The 18,689-nt window shown below is 44.1% G+C and overlaps 1 protein-coding gene across 1 annotated transcript in view; it reads left to right on the plus strand.

Annotated features, from left to right (window-relative positions):
• The window catches only part of LOC112974649 (pseudouridine-metabolizing bifunctional protein C1861.05-like), a 36,923-nt gene that overhangs the window by 545 nt on the left and 17,689 nt on the right, over nt 1–18,689 (plus strand). The window contains exons 2-11 of the mRNA XM_026083854.1: nt 5,900–6,003; nt 6,639–6,753; nt 8,093–8,267; nt 10,293–10,404; nt 11,546–11,652; nt 12,503–12,633; nt 13,121–13,237; nt 13,522–13,607; nt 14,698–14,822; nt 16,141–16,200. Of these exons, the coding sequence (XP_025939639.1) occupies nt 5,900–6,003; nt 6,639–6,753; nt 8,093–8,267; nt 10,293–10,404; nt 11,546–11,652; nt 12,503–12,633; nt 13,121–13,237; nt 13,522–13,607; nt 14,698–14,822; nt 16,141–16,200 (1,132 nt within the window). The remainder of the gene's footprint in view (nt 1–5,899; nt 6,004–6,638; nt 6,754–8,092; nt 8,268–10,292; nt 10,405–11,545; nt 11,653–12,502; nt 12,634–13,120; nt 13,238–13,521; nt 13,608–14,697; nt 14,823–16,140; nt 16,201–18,689) is intronic.

An 18,689-nucleotide genomic window follows, 5' to 3' on the forward strand; every position in this document is an offset into this window, starting at 1 on the left:
GGGCGGCGCGGCAGCAGGGCCCGAGGCCGTGGCCGCAGCTCCCGCCGATGCTGTCGCTGCTGTTAGTGCGGCGGCCGCCGCGGCGCCTGCCGTTGTTCCTAGAGCCACAGCCTCCGCCATTACTGTTTATCCCACACAGCGACAGCGCCGGAATTTCCGGGAGCGCATCCTTCCGGTCAGGCACAGCCGGGCGGCGGCGGTGGCGGGCTCAGCGCTGCGGGGCGGAGGACGGCATAAGGAAGGACGAGGGATGTCAGGTCAACGGAGGCAGGCGCCGGGCCCGCCCTCCGCCCTCCCCTGCGCGGGGCGGGGCGGCGCGGCTGCGCTCTGCCCCGGGCGGGCGGTGCACTGAGGCGGCGCCCGCGGCACCGCCCACTGCGGCGTGGCGGCCCTGATTGGCCGCGCCGGGCTCAGGCACGCCCACCCCGGAGCGCCGGGGGCGGGGTACCGCCCCTCGCGCCGCGTCCGTTAGCCCCGCGCCGCGCCGGAGCCGCAGCAGTTTAAGGGCGTTTTTTTTAAACTTTCCGCCACATTCTTGGTATATTCACCCACCAGCAGGGAGGCAGGGGCAAGGTGAAGAGGGAAGACTACTAACTCCATGATACGGGTATTTTGCATACGTGTCTGAAAATATTTTCGAACCTGAAAAAAATTGCCAGGAAGAGTGTGACCACTTCAGCGAAAGAAATCATTCTTTTTTATTTTTCTTGCACTTTGTAAACCCAGGATTACATTTACAAGGTGACTAGACTTATGTGCCCATCTGTCATTTAGGTACCCAAGTCCAAAATTTAGAACCATAAAACCCCAGGCCTTAAGTGTCTGCTGGAAGTGTAGATGGTATCTATTCCTGGAACTTGCTAAACCTTTCACTTACGTTGTGCCTAAATCTCAGTGAGATTTACCATGCCAACTACACCTCCCCCTTCCTATAACATTTACGAGGCTGAATTCTGACCCTTGTGATCACCTCACCTGTTTGAGAAAGCCACTTTGCATCACTGGGTTCATTACAGATCTCAGGTTACCAAAAACAAGAATCAGAGATACCAAATTCATCAGTCAGTTCACAAGATACTGAAATTTAGCATTTGGTCTAAAGGTAACAGTAGGACATCACCCCAAGGTGGCAGGACCTTAGGGAAGTACATGAGAGAGGTCAGAAGAGGGAAAAGATATTTTCAGTTTGGCTAGAAATGATGACTTAAGCGCTCCTGAATGATCTGAGGAGTGAGGTATAGTGAATGTACCTGCTGGCATCTTCTGAAATATGCAGAGCCATGACCTGTGAGAAGAGAATTGCAAATTAAAAGGAGGTGAAGAACAGAGTGTAACAGAGCTCAGATCAAGGCGAAGGCATGCATCAGCAGACAGACTGCCAAGACATGAACACAGCACAGGACTGAAGGAACAGAGGCAGACCCAGTACCGCGAAATCTAGGTGCACGGAACGCAGAGAGCGAGCCGACACCTTTCACCGCAGGAGCAGCAGCGGCCACTCCCCCAACTTCTTCCGGAAGCCCCGCCCCACCGGCCGTCACGTGCCCCGCTTTCCCCGGAAGCCCCGCCCCTCCTCAGTCACGTGGCCTGTGCACCCCCCCCCCGCTGCTCTTGGGGAGGGGGAGGCGCCATTTTGTAAAGCGTCATACCCCATGTGCGTTTATTTACATATCTGTGTATTTAGCGTGTATACATATATACATATATATATACATATATACAGATACACAAATTAAATATATCTATCCATAAAAGTGTAGGCATATAACATGTAAAAAATTAATAAGAGCCAATGAAATGAATAATTACATGCCAATAGAAAGCAATTAAACCAAATAAGAAGCAGGTTTGCTTGCCCCCCCCTTCACAAGGCAGTTGAACATGCCCTAACATTTTGGAGGGGGGTGAGTTCACACCTAGAGGGTACCTAGCTATGCTGTCATTTCAACTACAGGGTGAACTTAACTTTCCTCCTTTCATCTCACTTATAACTTAACTTCCATACTTCCTGCCATGATACTAGAATACAGTTCTCTTTATGGATAGTAAGACACAGGTGGCCTCCTAGGACAGGTCTGTACCCCAAGGGCATGCTCATCTTGTTCGTGCCCCCCCCTTTTGGTTCCCCCCAGCCTTGTGAACTTCCTGCTACAGTGCAACCGTTCAGTGAGAACAGCTGTTGGGTGACATGATAATTCAAGTACAAATCAGCCAAGGATTAAAACGTAACAGCGGCATGAAAGCTTCTGTGGCTTGAGTGCCCCGTTTCCCAAAAGGCAGCAGGAACTCAGTGGCGATTTGGGACACGGCTCTCTGGGGTTTTGCTCCTTGCAGCTCAGGAGGGAGTCAGGGTTTATTCAAGGGGGATGAGGGCAGCTGAGGCCTTGGAGGCAGGACTCAGAGGTGGTAGAAAAATTAGAAACAAAATGAAACCTCCCCAAAGCACCTAGAAATCCAACAGGCAGAGGGGCTGTTTTTCCACTTGGTTTGGGAAGAAAAATGACAAACAAAGAAACACAACCAAGACTTGATTTTTGTAGTAACTATTACCTTCTCTGATATGGCAGACTGAACTTGGAGTGCACACTGTGTAAGACGGTCTTAGGCTGAAATGTCAAGTTACTAAGAGCTGGAAACTGGATAACCAGCTTTATTACTAAATCATCTTGTCTGGTAACATGCCAAAAATGTGATAGCCCAGAGAGGTTCCTACAGTACCACAGTCTTCCTAAATAGATATAACTGAAAGTAAAATGATGTTGCAATTTTTATATATTTTTCAAAAATGTAATTTTACCTGCACATTTCTTTTCCATCATTTAGCCACCCCTCCCCGCAGGAAGAAGATACCAATCACAAAATCTTCAGCTCCATTTATCATATTTGCAGATGCAGTCTATCATTCCTGCAGTTAAATTCCCTGCAGACCATGTAGCAGAAGTCACAGGTGGATTGTTTTTGTAATTTAGCAAACTTTGTCTGAAATTTCTGTGATGTGTTTAGTTGAAAAGATTGGAGGGATGTAGAAAATAAGAAGACATTCATTATTGCTGAGTTAAACGAAAGTTGCAGAAAACTTCTTTTGAAAGGGACAAGTAAAAGGTATGAGTGGTGCTTTAAAAAACAATGTTTTACAATTTCCTGATGATTGGATTGCAGTAAAATCAGTTCCCTATCACCAGTTACTTCAGCATAAAATACGCTAGTAATTACTTTAGTTAGTTTTGTATTTTTAGTTAGTTTTGTGTTGTGCTTGGAAGTTGCATATCTGTTCTTTATCCTGTAAATCTATTCCTTAACAGATAGCCATACATTTAACTCTGAACTGTGATATTTTTTGCAGAATAGATATTTTGCAGTATCTAAATGTGCATATCAATGCATTAGTTATCTAAATATCCTGGCTTTTTTATAATGGGACAAAGATTAATTTCAAAGTCCTCATTCAAAGCCAGCCTAAACCTATTAGAATAAATGTCATTATAGTAGGAGGCTACAACAGTTTGTAAATTGAACTTGTGTTTTCAGTATTTCTCCCTAGCCAAGTATCTACATACTAAGGAGTACCACCACAGCTGTCTTTAGACCTACAGCATCCCTCACCCTGGGGCTAAGAGCTGGATAGAGCTCTTACCCTGAGAAGAAGGAACTTAGAAACTGCATTTGGCCAAGTTGTAGGGGAAGCATGCATGAAATTCCTATGCATTTGATGAGTAACTACAAAGGAACTCAGTGTACAAAGGTATTGTTTTAGTGAACACTGAATTCACTGATTAAAAAACAACAACAATAAAGGAATCTGAAAAATGAGAAAAGCCTTTTAAAGAGTATGGGGAAATCTGGCACCAGGTGAACAAAAATAATTGCAGAAGCTTTCCTCACCCAGTTGTAAAATTGCCCCCTTCCCCCCAGGCAGAGAGCAGGTCCGCAGCACAGCTGCTCTGGTGGTTAATAATAAATGGACTATCCCAGCAAGAAGCGCGTTGCTGGAGCGTAGGCCTGCTCATGCCAACGCTGCTGCCAGCCCCTCTCGTCCCTCCTCCTCCTTGGGCAAAACTCCAGTTCAGACTGCAACCTCCATATGTGGGACAGGCACCCAGAGGTAAGAGACACATTCAGACCATTGCTTCGTGAAATCAAATGCGCCTGATTGATCACCAGGGGAGACTAGCAGGGAAGGTTTGGAGGAGGGCAGAAAGCCGATCTATACTAGAGCCGTGTGAAACTTTTGCTAGGAATCTGCAAACTTTTGTTACAAACCAAAAAGTCCGACAGGTTTCGCTGGAACACTTGCCAAGCTTCAAGAGTCTTTCAGCAGCTTAGGCTGAATGTTGGCAGAGTTTCTAGCAAACATCAGCTAATTCATATAGGGTTTCAGGTGGTGACCAGCTGGTTTTCATCCACGGGACTGCACAGCTTGGGCACTTTTTGCTGTTGTACGTAGAGTTTGGGGGGTTGTTCAAATTCAGAGCACAACTCAGACAGCCAACTGATCCTTGGCGTGACCTTGTTGGCTTGATGAATTTATTCCAAAGCTGACTTTGCCCCAGAGAGTGAGGGGTGTGTATGCGCACACACAGCAATACCAGTACATTTGCATGAACTTTTCAGACTGCTGACTGCTGAGTTTAGCATTGCACAAGCAGAGGTTTTAAGTATGAGGTAGAGATTTTGCCACCTTTGAATCATGATCTGATTCCATAAGCTTAAGCAGGCTTTTTGTCTTAATAAGGATTGAGAAAGTGGGATAAAAATCTCATTGTTTAGGTCAGATGCAGGCAGGACAGACCATGTCTGTCTTGATGGCTTGAAAGAGGTCTAGCAGAACTGGTCCCTCTTCCTCTGTGACAAAGCCCAAGCTGTCCTGTATGGCTGAAGTCTTTACATTCTGGCAAGAAAATCTTCTTGAGTATATTTCTGTATTGCTGTAGTACCACATACTATACTGAGATCAGAGCCACATTCTGCTAGATGTAACATGAACACAGTACAGTATTCAAATTAATTTACCATCTAAATGGACAATAGGTACACAGGACAGAAGAAAGAAAACCTTTCCTCCTGGTTGGGGGGTGAGGAATAGAAAGGCTTGAAGGATATGGCCAAAGGCCCAGAGAAGATCTGTGAAGCAGCCAGGCATTGAATGCAACTGCCCTGAGGCTCAGACTAGACCAGTCTCTTAACCTTCACAACTTTCTCTCCCTCTTTCTCAGTTTGGAGATGAATTTAATTAAAGTGATTAGGAGTTGCTAAGAGACAAGAGGAGGTCCTGGAGTTTTTGCTGGGGCTGAATTGTGACTTTGCCTCCAGCACTTTGTACTAAGAAAGAAGATGATGTAACATGAGCATGCATAAAGCACCCTTGACTCTAGGGAGAGCTGCTCTTTCCTCCCTGTAGTTACAATTTGGCTTTCCGATTGTCCGCTTACTTTATTTTACTGAACTGCTTGTTTCCGCCAAGACACCTGCAAAATCATCTTTTTATAGCATTCCTCTGCCTGTGTCAGCCTTGTAGCTTTCTCCTTGAGCTCTCCTTGAGATTTTTCAGGTTGGAGGTGATGGTGGCTGAGCCTGCAATTTGTCATGAACAAGGCGCTTTGGAAAGTAAAAGGTTAATCACTCGTTTGTTACTTCTCATCCTTTCCTCTACTCCTTCATGATTTCAACTCAGCACTGATAAGGGCCACGTGGAGACTTCCCACCCCATTTCCACAGTCTAACATTTTGCTTTGGCTCCCTGGCTTGTGCTTAGAACACCACGAGTTTCCAGGCAATCTTCTGGGCAAGTCCAGGATTGTTAACTTCCGAGATCAGGGCAAGAGGTGATACATTTAGCTTCATATGGTGACATCATTGCTGAATAACTGCTTTCATTTTTACCTGACTTTTGGAACCTCAGGACTATCCTAAAGCAAAAGATGATTAGGAAGATGACCTATAGACTGGGAAGACACATGTCTGCTGTGGCAAGTAGGACCATCCAGGTGAGAAGATTTCTGCATGGTGAGTAGTGTATTCTGAAACAGTCCCTGTGTGGAAAGTGTTTTCCTCATCTGAATGTAGGAGGGAGCTTGCTGGCAGTGTTTTGGGAGCAAAGCAGAGCAGATGAGCTTTTTCAACTTTCAGGAGGGTACTTCAGGTCTTAAATGCACAGGAGTGTCTGTTGTTTGATAATGACATCATAAATAGGTGAAATTTTGATGCATGATACTCTTAAAATATCTTGAATTATTATGATATTCTCAGCACTTCCAGTCTTTTAAAACTTGTATCATTCTTCAGGCATGATAGATTGCAGGGCTCAGTTCTTTCACTCACAAAAATGTCAATTTAAATTCATGTTACGGGAGCAAATGACAGAACACAGCTGTAAAAATGGTGGGAGAGGAACATCACCCAGTGATGATGATGATGGTGAGAATTAGTATTAATAGTAGTGGTAATGCTTTTTTGTAAATAGTTAATTAACATAAAAACCACAGTTTTAGTCTTCCTGAAGTTATCTGTGGATTCAAATTAAATTTACCTCAAAGAACAGCTGAAAAGGGGGATACATTTACTGTGATGATGAAAATTTACCTTTTATCAAATAGCCAGTAGTTACTGCAAATAATTAATTTTGCTGCATTTATCCCTAGGTGCTTATTTCAGGATTCAGCCCTCCGTACAGGAAGCACTGATGGAGGGGAGACCAGTTGTAGCCTTGGAAAGCACCATCATTACCCATGGCATGGCCTATCCTCAGAATCTGAGGTTGTGAATTTTTATGTTCCTAGTTCAACAAAGTTGTAAGGATGAGTCATGTAACTGCTGGATCAGTATATGTATTCCTGGTCCACCCAAAACCCTGCTAGAAGTGGATGGAGATGTCAGGTTGCTAGACATGCAGAATTTGAGCTCTGGTGTAAAACTGTTGTATGCGGACTTCCAAGGAGAACATATGACAAACACGTACTGATTTATCTCCCTATCTATCACCTTCAATTCCTGGCTTCCTTTAAAATGTGGCAGCATATAAAGCCATCACTTACTCTAAAATAAAGGTAACATGGCTGCATGGTGTGTACAGACACTGGAAACACCCTTCAGTTTCTCTGGCTATACCTTTTATAGTACAGAAAGGAATAGAACACAATAGTGAAATCTGCTCACTGGTTCCTTTCAAAATGTCTGTTGTGAAAGCTGCTGGTCTGTCTTGCTGCTTTCTGTGCCCTGCACAGAGAAAACCCACCTCTACCTTCTATTTGTTGATGTCACATAGATTTGTGTCCCACTGAGTGATGGTGCAAGAAATCACAGCAATCTCCCCAGTCAGTGGATGACAGTTTCCCCTATCCTTGCTTCAACAAAGCACAGGAAGGTTTCTGTATTGATTTTTTCCATGCTGCTTTTTACATGGGCATTGTTTTGCCTGACACTGTCTTAGAATGAAGCTCTACAGATTCAGTTTTTGGGAGAAGGTAGTTAGAGATTGCCTGGGGTACCTACACATAGTTCTGAAAGGGAGAGGAAGCTGCTTTTAAAAAAGAGTAGCATGTGGATGAGCAAGTATAAAACTTGCAAAACTTTGAAAGACCTGGTCTGTAGCCTTAGCATATCCTCAGATAGCAACTTTTCAGCACTGTTTTTATCCTATATCTGAATGTCTATACTATGCGAGATCTATCCTGATTATTTGATTAGACTTGAAATATCTGGGGTTCCCATGAAGGTCTATGATCTCAGAAATAATGGCTAATAGATACAAAAAGGCCCTATTTTGAGAAGATCCCCTATATTCAGTAGTCTTTTGTACAATCAGATTTCCCTCTTAAGCCGGGTAATTTTTCAGATGCTGCCTCAGAAATGAAGCACAGAGTTTGGGCATTGCTGTCCTGAAAACAGGAGCACTGGGTAGCTCTGCATTGCTGCAAAATCAAGTGCAAAGACTTCTGCCATTAGGAAGATACAGAAGAGGCCCTGGCCTTAGCTGAAATCGTGAGAACTGTATAGAGCTGGAACTGGCGATGATGGCCATCAAATATGTCAGATTTTCAGTCTGATTGTTTGCCTGGTTAGTTTTGTCGTCATTCTCTTGTCTATCTCATTCTAGCATGGCCAGAGAGGTGGAAGAAATTGTAACGACAAATGGGGCAGTGCCAGCCACTGTGGGTATTTTAAGGGGCAGAATCCACATTGGCCTCACGGATGAGGAACTTCAGTTCTTGGCAGGCAGTAAAAATGTAGTTAAAGTGTCTCGGAGAGATCTTCCTTACGTCCTCAGCCAGGTATGGTACGCAGACTTTCTGTTATGGTATTTTCTGTACAGCAATAGTGTGCTTTCCAGCTTCAAGCCAGGTGGCTTTTAAACATCTTGGAAATATCATGCAAAGTGCTGACTTATTGGTAAGTTTTTTGACTCTATCTAGAGTCAAAATCAGCAGAGTTAGGGAATAGCAGACATGAAATAGGACTCCTAAAAAGTCATTCTGTGTTGACTGACAGCAGAACAAATAAAGGCTTGGCTAAGAATATTAATATTGGCATGATAAGGCATCATCATGTTACACGTAAACTAATGTGACGTGCAGGCCATCGTAAATAACACACAGAGTGCTTAAAGTGACACTGGCTGCTCATGAAAGCTGCTGTTTGGAAGGCCCCGGAGAATGAAGGCCTTTGCTATCAGGACAAGAATGGCTTATGTAGCGGGGGCAATGCTTTCCCACGCAACCTTGACAGTTCCTGAAGCTGGTCTCTGTAGCTTTGTCTTTCCTCTGTGCCTGTGTACCTCTGTACCCATGTCTTTGCTCCATTGGTGGGGACTGCCAACAGAAGTGCCTGTCTCTTTTCTGATAACGACCCTAGGAACTAGGCTGGGAACCTCAATTTACTTCATCTAAGCCAGTAACAGCAACAAGACAGTAAAGATTTGAGATTGAACTAGGCTCAACCTATTGAGCAGGTATGAATAGTATTTTATTTGTGTAAATATCTTAAATATTTATGGTGCAGCCTTGTGAATTTGGAGTTTCTTGGTTGTCCTTCTTTCCAATATTTTGGACAAAGTCTTGAGACCATTCGCCGAGTAATTTCCCATTTGCAGAGTCTGTATAGGAGGGCTGTGGAAATGGTCTTTATTCATGATGAGTGATTTTCACTTTCAAGCATTTATTATTACTCAAATCTTTAGTCTTGACCTTTAGTTAGTATGGAAATGCTTTCTTCAAAGCCCTCAAAGTTGCTTTCAGGCAACTCTAGGGACAATCACACTGTAGTATTTATGAGTAAAAACACTATACTAAAAAAAATACAAACAGATGCTTGATAAAAAATGAAAAAACAGATTCTCTGAGGAAGGAGATGGGCACAGCACCATTTATTCCAGTAATACCAAAGGAGAACAGTACTTAATACCTCTAGCAATGGCAGCCATGTAATATCCTTCAGGAAGTTATATCATTAGCAGTATCTAATACTTACTCCATCTGTGAAGAACTGTTCTTTTCCTGGTATGATGACTCAGAGCTCCATATCTCTTCCCTAGTCACTTAGTGCACAAACTTACCTGTTAGTGTCACTTGCAAAATGAAAACAAAGACATTGTGAATGTGGTTACTGATATGTGCATTACAGAATTACGATTAGAAAATCCTCATTGTGCTCATCAGCTTACAAGTTGCATTATGCCAGTAAAAAACAGAAAGCCACTTAGGATTTTTTAATCAGTTTTTTCAGCTCAGCAGCTTGTTTTGGTTAATACTCTGTGGAAGTTAGATTTCCTTACATTCCATTAAACTACATCTGACAGATTTAAACATGTCAAGGAACTCAAGTTAGTGTACTTTACATACCGATAGACCATAAGATACAGCAGATGTGTGTATATAGATGCCTAAGTAAACCAAAGAGAGGCTGTATTGAGAAAAACAACAGGCACTAGGGAATGAGAACATGGAAGTTAAAAATACTGTATTAATTTAGACTTGCCATGAATTGGAGTCAAGTTACATCCAAGGAGGCTCCTCTCCGCTCATCTCAGTTCTAGTATTCCACTCACTCTTATCACAGCCCAGTGCTCAGAGAAGCTAAAATACATTACCATAAGCATCTGAACCTGGCTCTTTTTAATTTCAAATTAAGTTTTCTCTGCATTTTTGCCTAATAGAATATTGTATCAGAATTTCACTTTTAAGCTGGTGACAGCAGACTGTTGCGATGTTGATGCATGTTGGACCACAACCATAGCTGCCTGCATGCAGTATTCTCTGGGTCACCCCGGGTGCTGACTGTGACTGGTTGTCCCCTGACAGGGCTTGTCTGGTGGCACTACAGTGTCTGGAACAATGATTGCAGCGCACAAAGCAGGAATCCCTGTGTTTGTGACAGGAGGCATAGGAGGGGTCCATCGTGGAGGAGAGAACAGTAAGAAAAACAGTACATTCTACTTTTCTCTATGTTGCTACTGTTTTATTTAATTTGATCTTTCTCCTCATTCCCAGTTTGTCCTGCAGTAACTATCTGCTCAGTAAGGAGTAAAGTTATCATTCTTTTTGACCATACTATGGTTGTTATATGTAGAACACATTTTGACTAGTACAGTTCTCAGAAATCTACCCTTGTCTGTGGAAAATCATAAAAGAGGCCATTTAGAAACAGCTCTGTACAAATGCAAGGCGCGCCCAGCTGACCTGGCTTGGTCTACTCATGTTTCTCTCCAGTGTCTCCTTTCCAGAAGCTTCAAACTATTCCTCTTGAGCACTGGCCAGTTGTTAAGAGGGTGGGAGTTTCTCTTGATCCTTTGCTTACACAGGGTTATGTGGATATGGCTTGTTGGTGCAACAGGAACTGGTTGTACCTTTCCCACTTTATAATAGCTGGATAACCCGATACTGGCTATCAAGCACCATGTTGTTATTGGCTCTCTCAGCTCAGGAGAAGGAGGGTCTCATCACAAAAGAGACTTAGGCCCTGGTCTATGTTAGAGGTGCATGCACCACTCTGGAAAACCAGGACACTGCACAGCCTTGGAAGTGTGGTTTGTGACCTTTAAGTATCATTCTCCCTTCTTAGCCATACATATCCCTAGCATAGTGTAGGGGTACAGCACTTATGAACAATGTCTCTTTCAGATGTGACATAAGTTTCAGACCAGAATTTCCTGAGGTCAGGAAGGCTTTTTGGGCACATTTTGCCAGTGATGTCAACACCGAAATCAAAATCTAGTTAATTTTTATTCTGTTCCCTTAAACTTTGTCCTTGCTTTATAACATGTTCTTCCTTCTTTTCTGCTGAATTGTTGCATGCTGTTGGTACATGTAATCAAACAGCTGAGAGATACAGTGCAGGGCTGCACCTCTGCCCTGAGCCATGCGATTTCTTTGTTTTCAATATGTCTTACAATCTCAACAGCTAAAGGCGTGATCTAAACATGTAATATTTGTTTGTGGACCAAGATAGTTACAAAAGCAGGCCTTCCAGACAGATATGGCTTTTTAAGAGGGCAGATCACATCAGCTTGGAATGCAACACTATCACCAACACAACGCTGCTTGCCCCTTAACAGCTCTGGATGTGAGTGCTGATTTGACAGAGCTAGGACGGACTCCGGTTGCTGTTGTATCTGCAGGAGTCAAGTCTATCCTTGATATTGGCAAGACTCTGGAATATCTGGTAGGTAGCATGGGCTGCTGAGCATGAAAACAGATAATGTTGTACTTTGTGAACTGAACCCAGCAATGCCAAGAAAGCCCAGTGGTGTTGGGCCAGATATTTAGCCTAAGATTTTTAGAAATGGCTACTGAGAGGATAGAAACCACATTTACAGTTTGCTAGACCTGAGTTCAACTGAATCCAAACACTCACTGTTCGCTAACACAAATCTATCTGTGCCCAAGAGACTGTTCCATCAGCTGTTACTACTGGAGCTTAAGACATTCCTAACCATGCCCTCTTTCTCTGGCCTGAGACTTGTTTAACTGTCTTCTGGAAGAATGCTCCACTAATCAGGCAAGCTGGCAACACTAAAATAAAATCAGAATTCAAATGGGTATCAAGATGATTTTCAGTAGAGCCCATTTTTAGGGTTTGGTATATTACAAACCACCAGGGCCAGCTCTTCAAATGACAGCCAAAAGTCAATACTTTTCAGTAGTAAACAGAACTCATTTATATTCCTGTCAGTTCATGACATATCTTCAGATCAAAGATCAAGCTTGTTACCTTGGACTCAGTATTGTGCTAACAACAGCTCCACAACTTTTGCTCAGCTCTGAGCACAGGCAAAGAGAGTGTATGTCTCCTATATCTCATTAAGCCAGATTCTCTTTGACTAGTTACTATGTCTGGCTCTTTGCCTTGAAAAATGTTGCTGATATCTGGAATAGAACGGGAGGTATAAAATTAACCAAACAGTGCTAAAGAAATCCAATTTGTAGTTGTGTAGAAGGGAAATGTCACGTGTTTTTGGTGGGTCCCCTTTCCCTCTGCCAGTTACCTGCTTGTCTCATCCCCACTGCTGCAGGAGACTCAAGGAGTTTGTGTAGCTGCCTTTGGAGAGTCAAGGGAGTTTCCAGCCTTCTTCTCACGCCAAAGTGGCTTCCAGGCACCATATCACGTCCATAACGAACAGGAGGCAGCTGAACTCATTGGTGCGTTTCAGCAGTGAAAGGTCCACATAGACCCTGGGAACAGAAGGTCACAAAAGTTACCTCAGATGAGGCACTTTCTTTTTTAACTTGAAGAAGAGTCTGTACAGAAAAAACAAGTCATCCCACCTCCCCCCACTCCTGCTTCAGTGCCTTGAAAGTGAAGGAGCAGGGAAGTTCAATCTTCAGAACAGGTCTTTACAGATAGCTACAGCCACCTTGGCATGCTCATACAGATATGTTTTGTTCACACTGGTGAAATGGAGGGGACAAGTACCTTAATGTGTTTACAAAAACCTCCTTTTATTCTACAGACAGACTCAAAAGAAATAGGCAGATAGCTGGAAAAGAACCTGTCCTTGGGTCAGCTAAGAATAGGAGCTCAAACACCATGGGTTTGTTCACCCTGCATGCACTCTTGTCTGTCCTTTTACTTCAGCATTTGATTTAGCCAAGGAGAATCACTAACAATAATCCTGTCCTTTCCCAGCCAGCATTCTGGGGCTAGGCCTGAGCAGTGGGGTGCTAATAGCAGTGCCCTGCCCCCACGAGCAAGCTGCCTCAGGCCAGGTTATTGAAGAGGCCATCCAGCAAGCACTGAGTGAAGCCAGGTGAGAAGCACCTTAAGCCCTATCTTTTGCTCACCCTGTGGTCATGGGGAAGTAAATGACTTCAGAGACACCACCACAAGGGCTGTAGCAGAGCTTATGTTTTAATCTTGGGTGTGTTTGAGCCCACAGCATGTCTTTCACTATAGTTTTATCTAACCTGAAGCTTGCTTACATGTCTTTTTATGGTATGCGGCTGTGGAGATAGATTATCTGCTAGCAGCAGTGCTTCTCATCCGATGCTGCTAAGTTCTTCTCATCAACAGGCATTTTCTTTATATTTGCAGGTCAAAAGGGATCACAGGCAAAGAAGTGACGCCTTTTCTGTTACAGAAGATCAATGAACTGACCAATGGAAAATCATTGGACTCTAGTATCCTTTCACTGAAGGGGGGGAGAAGGTACTCTGGTGTACTTCTTCATATCTCCTCTGATAATGCTTGCTGCAAAACACTGTCACTTTACTGACAATCTAGAAAGGGGCAAACACTTCAGTATCTGCAAATGGAGGAGAGCTTAGCAACTGAATCCTGTTTTTTCAGTAGTACTCTTACTGTCTCCCTCCATTTTTACATTAAAAATCGGAGGCTGGCACTGATAGCGGGTGGTCCAAAGCCCAAAGAGATCCCTCATATCTGACCCCTGAGCTCACCCAGTCCATGATGGAATCTCAGGATGCTGTTACCAGTGGTGGGGTTGGCACATGGGAAGGTGCCTGGCCATCCCACCACGTAGCATTATACATCATGCTGTCTTATGTGACTCTTCATGCTGGTACAGAGTAAGACAAACTCAAAAGGAAAATACTCCTGTGCATGAATACCCTTGCACAGGCATGAGAAAGGCAGATCTACTGGCCTCGATGCTATTGCAGGCTCTGGAAGAGGCGAGTTCATCTCCAGGCTTTGCTGCCAACCCTCTGAGAGACCTCATAGCTGGTTGGTCAAGGCAGATTGGTAAAGAGGTTTTGGATACTCAAAGCTGCATGCAGCCATCTAGTGGGACCTTTAAAAGCCTCTGATGCTCTGCTCCCAGTGAAGTCAATAAAAATAGGCACATAGAGGTTTAGCAAAAATCTCAATAGGCATCTATTTCTGGAAAATCTGGCCAAGATCCCTAGAAGTTTTTAGGCTCTTAACTCCTGTCTAGGCACTTCCTTTCCTCTTCTGCGTGGCCTTTGCTTCCATTCCCTATTTGTAAAAATGGAGATTATGGGTTTCCTCTCCTTCACGGAGACACAGGGGAGGGAAGGTGAATACACTGAAAGCTTTAGGGTATGCACATATTATTGTAACCCAGTGTATGTGTCAACTATGGATTATGCATAGGAGGATCAGACCTATCAAGTTTCCCAGCCTGTATTTCCTGCTTTCTCCCATTAAGGAAAATGAAGTTCCTGCAGAGGCTTCTGCCAGGCCAATCTTGCTGCTACTTTTTCTTTTTCTCAAAAAAATCCCGTGCAGACATTGCTGTGATCCAGAACAACACTAGAGTGGGCAGTTGCATTGCAGTGGCCCTGAGCAAACTACGGAAAGCCACGAGGAAGGGGAGGCTGCCTCAGAGAGAGGACATGACTCCACCTCAGCCAGTGAGTCCCGTCCTGCCCTCTAGATAACGTGTCTCTGCTGGCGGCATTGAGGATAAATTTACATCTATTCCTGAAAGTATGAAGTGACTCAGCTATCAGCCAGAGACCAGTTTTTCTGCTTAATGTAGGCAGGCATTCTCTCTTTTGTTTTCTTCATTTTCCTCAGGTGAATGCCATCCCTGTCTCCATTCTCCCCTCTATCCACACTTCCAGAGAATAAACACTGATGATGACCTAATTACATTGAGTCTTAGACCATCAAATCCTTAAAACCCTAATCACCTTTTTGCCTTTTATTGTGCCCTTCCATACAACTTCAGTTATGTTGCTCTCAGTGCTAGGGAAGTCGTGTGACTACAGGAGTAGACCTTTGGGGGGGGGAGCAATATTTTGAGCTGCTGAGGCATACATGTTTTATAAATGTCTCTTCTCGTTGGTCTCCTGCTTGTGACTGCCAAATTACAAGAGGTGCTGCATATCCCAAACAGGATCCCTTACAACCCTAATACTCCATTCACTATCATGGATTTTGCATGTGTCACATACTTTACAGAAAATCTATTTTAAGTAGCCTTTAGAGAGCTGAAAAAGTTTCTGAAATGCATTTGCAGTAGTATTTGTCAACATAAAAGAGGTCAGTGACTCCAAAGGCAATAACCCAGCATTTGGCAGAACAAGGAAAAACAGCCATATGTCCCCAAGGAACCTGGGAACCTCCTGTCTGTGGAGCTATAAACTGCTTTTTCTAGCTTTGTATGACAATAAGACAATTGTCCATAAATTGTCGTTGGGTGAGGTTGAGTATCATATGCCCTTGACCTCTGAATATGGCAGTTTCTTCTGGGAACTTGCAAGAAATTAGCTAATTCTTCTAGCCAGATGTTTCAATTTTCTTTGTTTTTTTAAATGGCAGTACCAGAATCTCTTCTGAGGTTTGATATGTCAAAAACTGTCCGAAGAGAGATAGCCTCAGGGGCACTGACATGGCTACACCCATGCAGCTTCTTTCATAACTCTATCACTACTCAGTGAAGCAGCCAACACCCATATGCATGCACAACAATGTCCAGCCTGCCATGCTGGGGCTGGCTATGAGTAGGTGTAATTCAAAGAGCAACATTTAGAAGAGATTTCTGTTCTTTCTAACTGGGGTTGTACAGACCTGCATCTAGCCAAACCAAGTGAGAGCAGGCTGTCACACTATAATGGTCATAGCTATCAAGAGGGTGTTTGAAGTGTCTAGGAGAAGCAAAGAAGACTCAGAACTTCTCCATCAAGTCTTTCCATCCACTTTTTACCCTTTTCTTCCCTCTTAAAGGTGGTGATTGGAGGCATCAACGTTGACTTTATAGCCAAGGCGCAGAACTCTGTCATCCTGGTACTGTATCGACAGCAGCTTTCTTAGCACCACTGCCATTTTCAGCTACTTTCACAGGAGTGCCTAGTCAAAGAAAAGGGTGGGGGAAGGGATATCTGTGTGTGGTACCCAGGTGTGTGTGTGTGTGTGTGTGTGTGTGTATGCACACACATCCACAAACATGGGAGATGTAGTGCTACATATTTGGTGTATTGTCTAGGTGGACAGAGGGGTGATACATACTGATCTACTCTGATCCCATGCTGAAAGTCATTATCCCTACCATTCAAGACTGCAACAGAGCAATGTATCATCTTTACAACCTCCACATATGTCTGTAGCCTCTACAGTCTATGCTAAGATGCCTCAGGCTTATTCTGTGATGTCACAAGCCCGAAAAACTGTTTTAGCAGAAGAACTGCCCAGGTCTTTCTCAAAGCACACATGCAAAGAGCTAGAAGCAACAGGTGAAGACCCTCACTGTGCTGTGACATTGTGTAATTCAAGGACAGACCCTCTAGGGAAGAAATCCCCAAGTAAGAGCCAGCTCTGACTGCCTGGGGCTGTCCTAGCAATGCAAAGCAGCAGGAACAGGGACGAGAACATGATCCAGAGTCTCCCTGCAGGGTGCTCACAGTGGGTATATCTTTGCATATAGGGCATTGTGCTGATAAGCCAGGGTGGAGGGCATACAGCAGACAGATGAGGTTGTAGCTTTTGGAAAGGGGCAAGCATGCAAACATATCACACAGGTAGAGAATCTGTAACAATAATCAGTAAGTAGACTTTCAGAGAAATAGTATTAACACAGTTAGAGCTAAACAAGAAAGCCAGCTTCCTGAATCATAAAGGATTTGGGTCTCACACACACACACCCCACACTTAAAAATAGATCATTGTAAATGTCACCAGACCCTCTGCCTTTCAGTTTGCTTTGCCCAAGAAATGACTGAGAAGCTGAAGTGGGACAGACCTGGGACTGCCCCGCTGTAAATGACAGCCTTTTGTGTAGCCAACGGTGGGTCAACAATTTTTGTTGAGCTGTAGGTAATGCCACAGATGGTGATGGTGGGGCTTGTTCAGAAAACATTTGGTGTCTCACATTACTCTGCACTGATTGTCAAAGTAGGAAACTTGTAGCAAACTCCTGCCTTTAGATGGGGCAATATCTGAAGACATCTCAGTCAGATAGGGCAAGATGTGTTGGGTAAGCTGTCATAAAGGAAGTAAGCTATTCAGTGATATGGAGATGGAGGCCAGACAGTTTTATAATGGTCAAGGGTGACACATGCAGTGGCGTCAGCTGTGCAGGCCTGGAAAACACAAAGTCCAACTGCTTCAGCTGTGATCTAAATAATAACATACATGCCCCATGCCGAGCTCTCAGAGCAAAGAGTTAATTTGCATCCAAGGGTGAGCAGCTGCCCCTTGGCATGCCAGCAATGAGTGCAGATCTCTGGACCACCCACAGCATGGTGAGGGACCAAGGGCAGCAGCAAACCCCAGTGGGAGCAGCTGACAAGGGAAAAGGAAAAAAGGAGGTTTTTTTCAGTGTTGCATTCAGAGGTGAGGCATTTGCTGCCTGTCTGTTTAGCAGTGAGCCCTAGAGCCGAAAGCACATCGCGGCAGCTACCCAGATGCCAAGCTCCAGAAAGATCTGGGAACTGACAGCCAAAACATTCCTGTTGACAGCTGCTGTGTTTAGACACAGAGTGAAAGGCAGCCTAAGCAGTATTGCTCTACTTAGGCTTTTAAAGACAGATTTTTCCAAAGAGCTCAGCACCCAGCAGGTCCCACCTTTGTGAATGTCGTATTTGTTGCAAAGCATTGGGGTACCATTCACACCTCATGCTGTCCCAGCTAGCAAGAAAGCGGCTGCAGTCTGTGCTGGTTGTAACTTCCACGTGGCTTGCGAGGCTATCCAGAAGCAGAGTGCTTTATAAGTAACTGTCTGACCTGCAGAGAAAGAGGCATGGCTTCTTGCTCAGTGAAAGGTGTTGGAAGAAGCGTTATGCTTAAATACTCTCAGGATATCCAGAAGTAGGTGAGAGAGGAGAAGAGAGAGATGTGAGAACTGCTCAGAGTTTGAGTTACCAGCTCAATTGGCAAGGTCTGCTGAGAGCCAGACATTTCTTTTGCTTCACAAGCAGGCTGCTAGTTTATCTCTCACTTCACTCACCTACTACTTTAAAGAGATATTTAGCATCGTTTCTTTCAGATCTTGTGGAGCTGTGCAACAGTAGAGGGCACTCACGGCTGGGTCCCTGAGTTGCAGAGGCTGGTCCGTCCATGTTACAGGCAAGGCTCAGCTTAAAAAGACTAAACCTCTGCCTTTTGGGGTGGGGTGGGGTGTGGGGGACTGAAAGAGCAGATCAACAGGCCAGACAAAGAAAGAACCTCATAAGCATTTTCAGTATTTCTGCTGGCATCAGTTTTGAAAAATATATTGTGGAACTGCATAAAATAGAGTTTGTGCTCATTATTGAAGACAGCTAGTACCCTCTTTTAAT

The sequence above is a fragment of the Apteryx rowi genome, unplaced genomic scaffold (assembly GCF_003343035.1).
Source record: "Apteryx rowi isolate R43461 unplaced genomic scaffold, aptRow1 scaffold_62, whole genome shotgun sequence".
Lineage (NCBI taxonomy): Eukaryota > Metazoa > Chordata > Aves > Apterygiformes > Apterygidae > Apteryx > Apteryx rowi.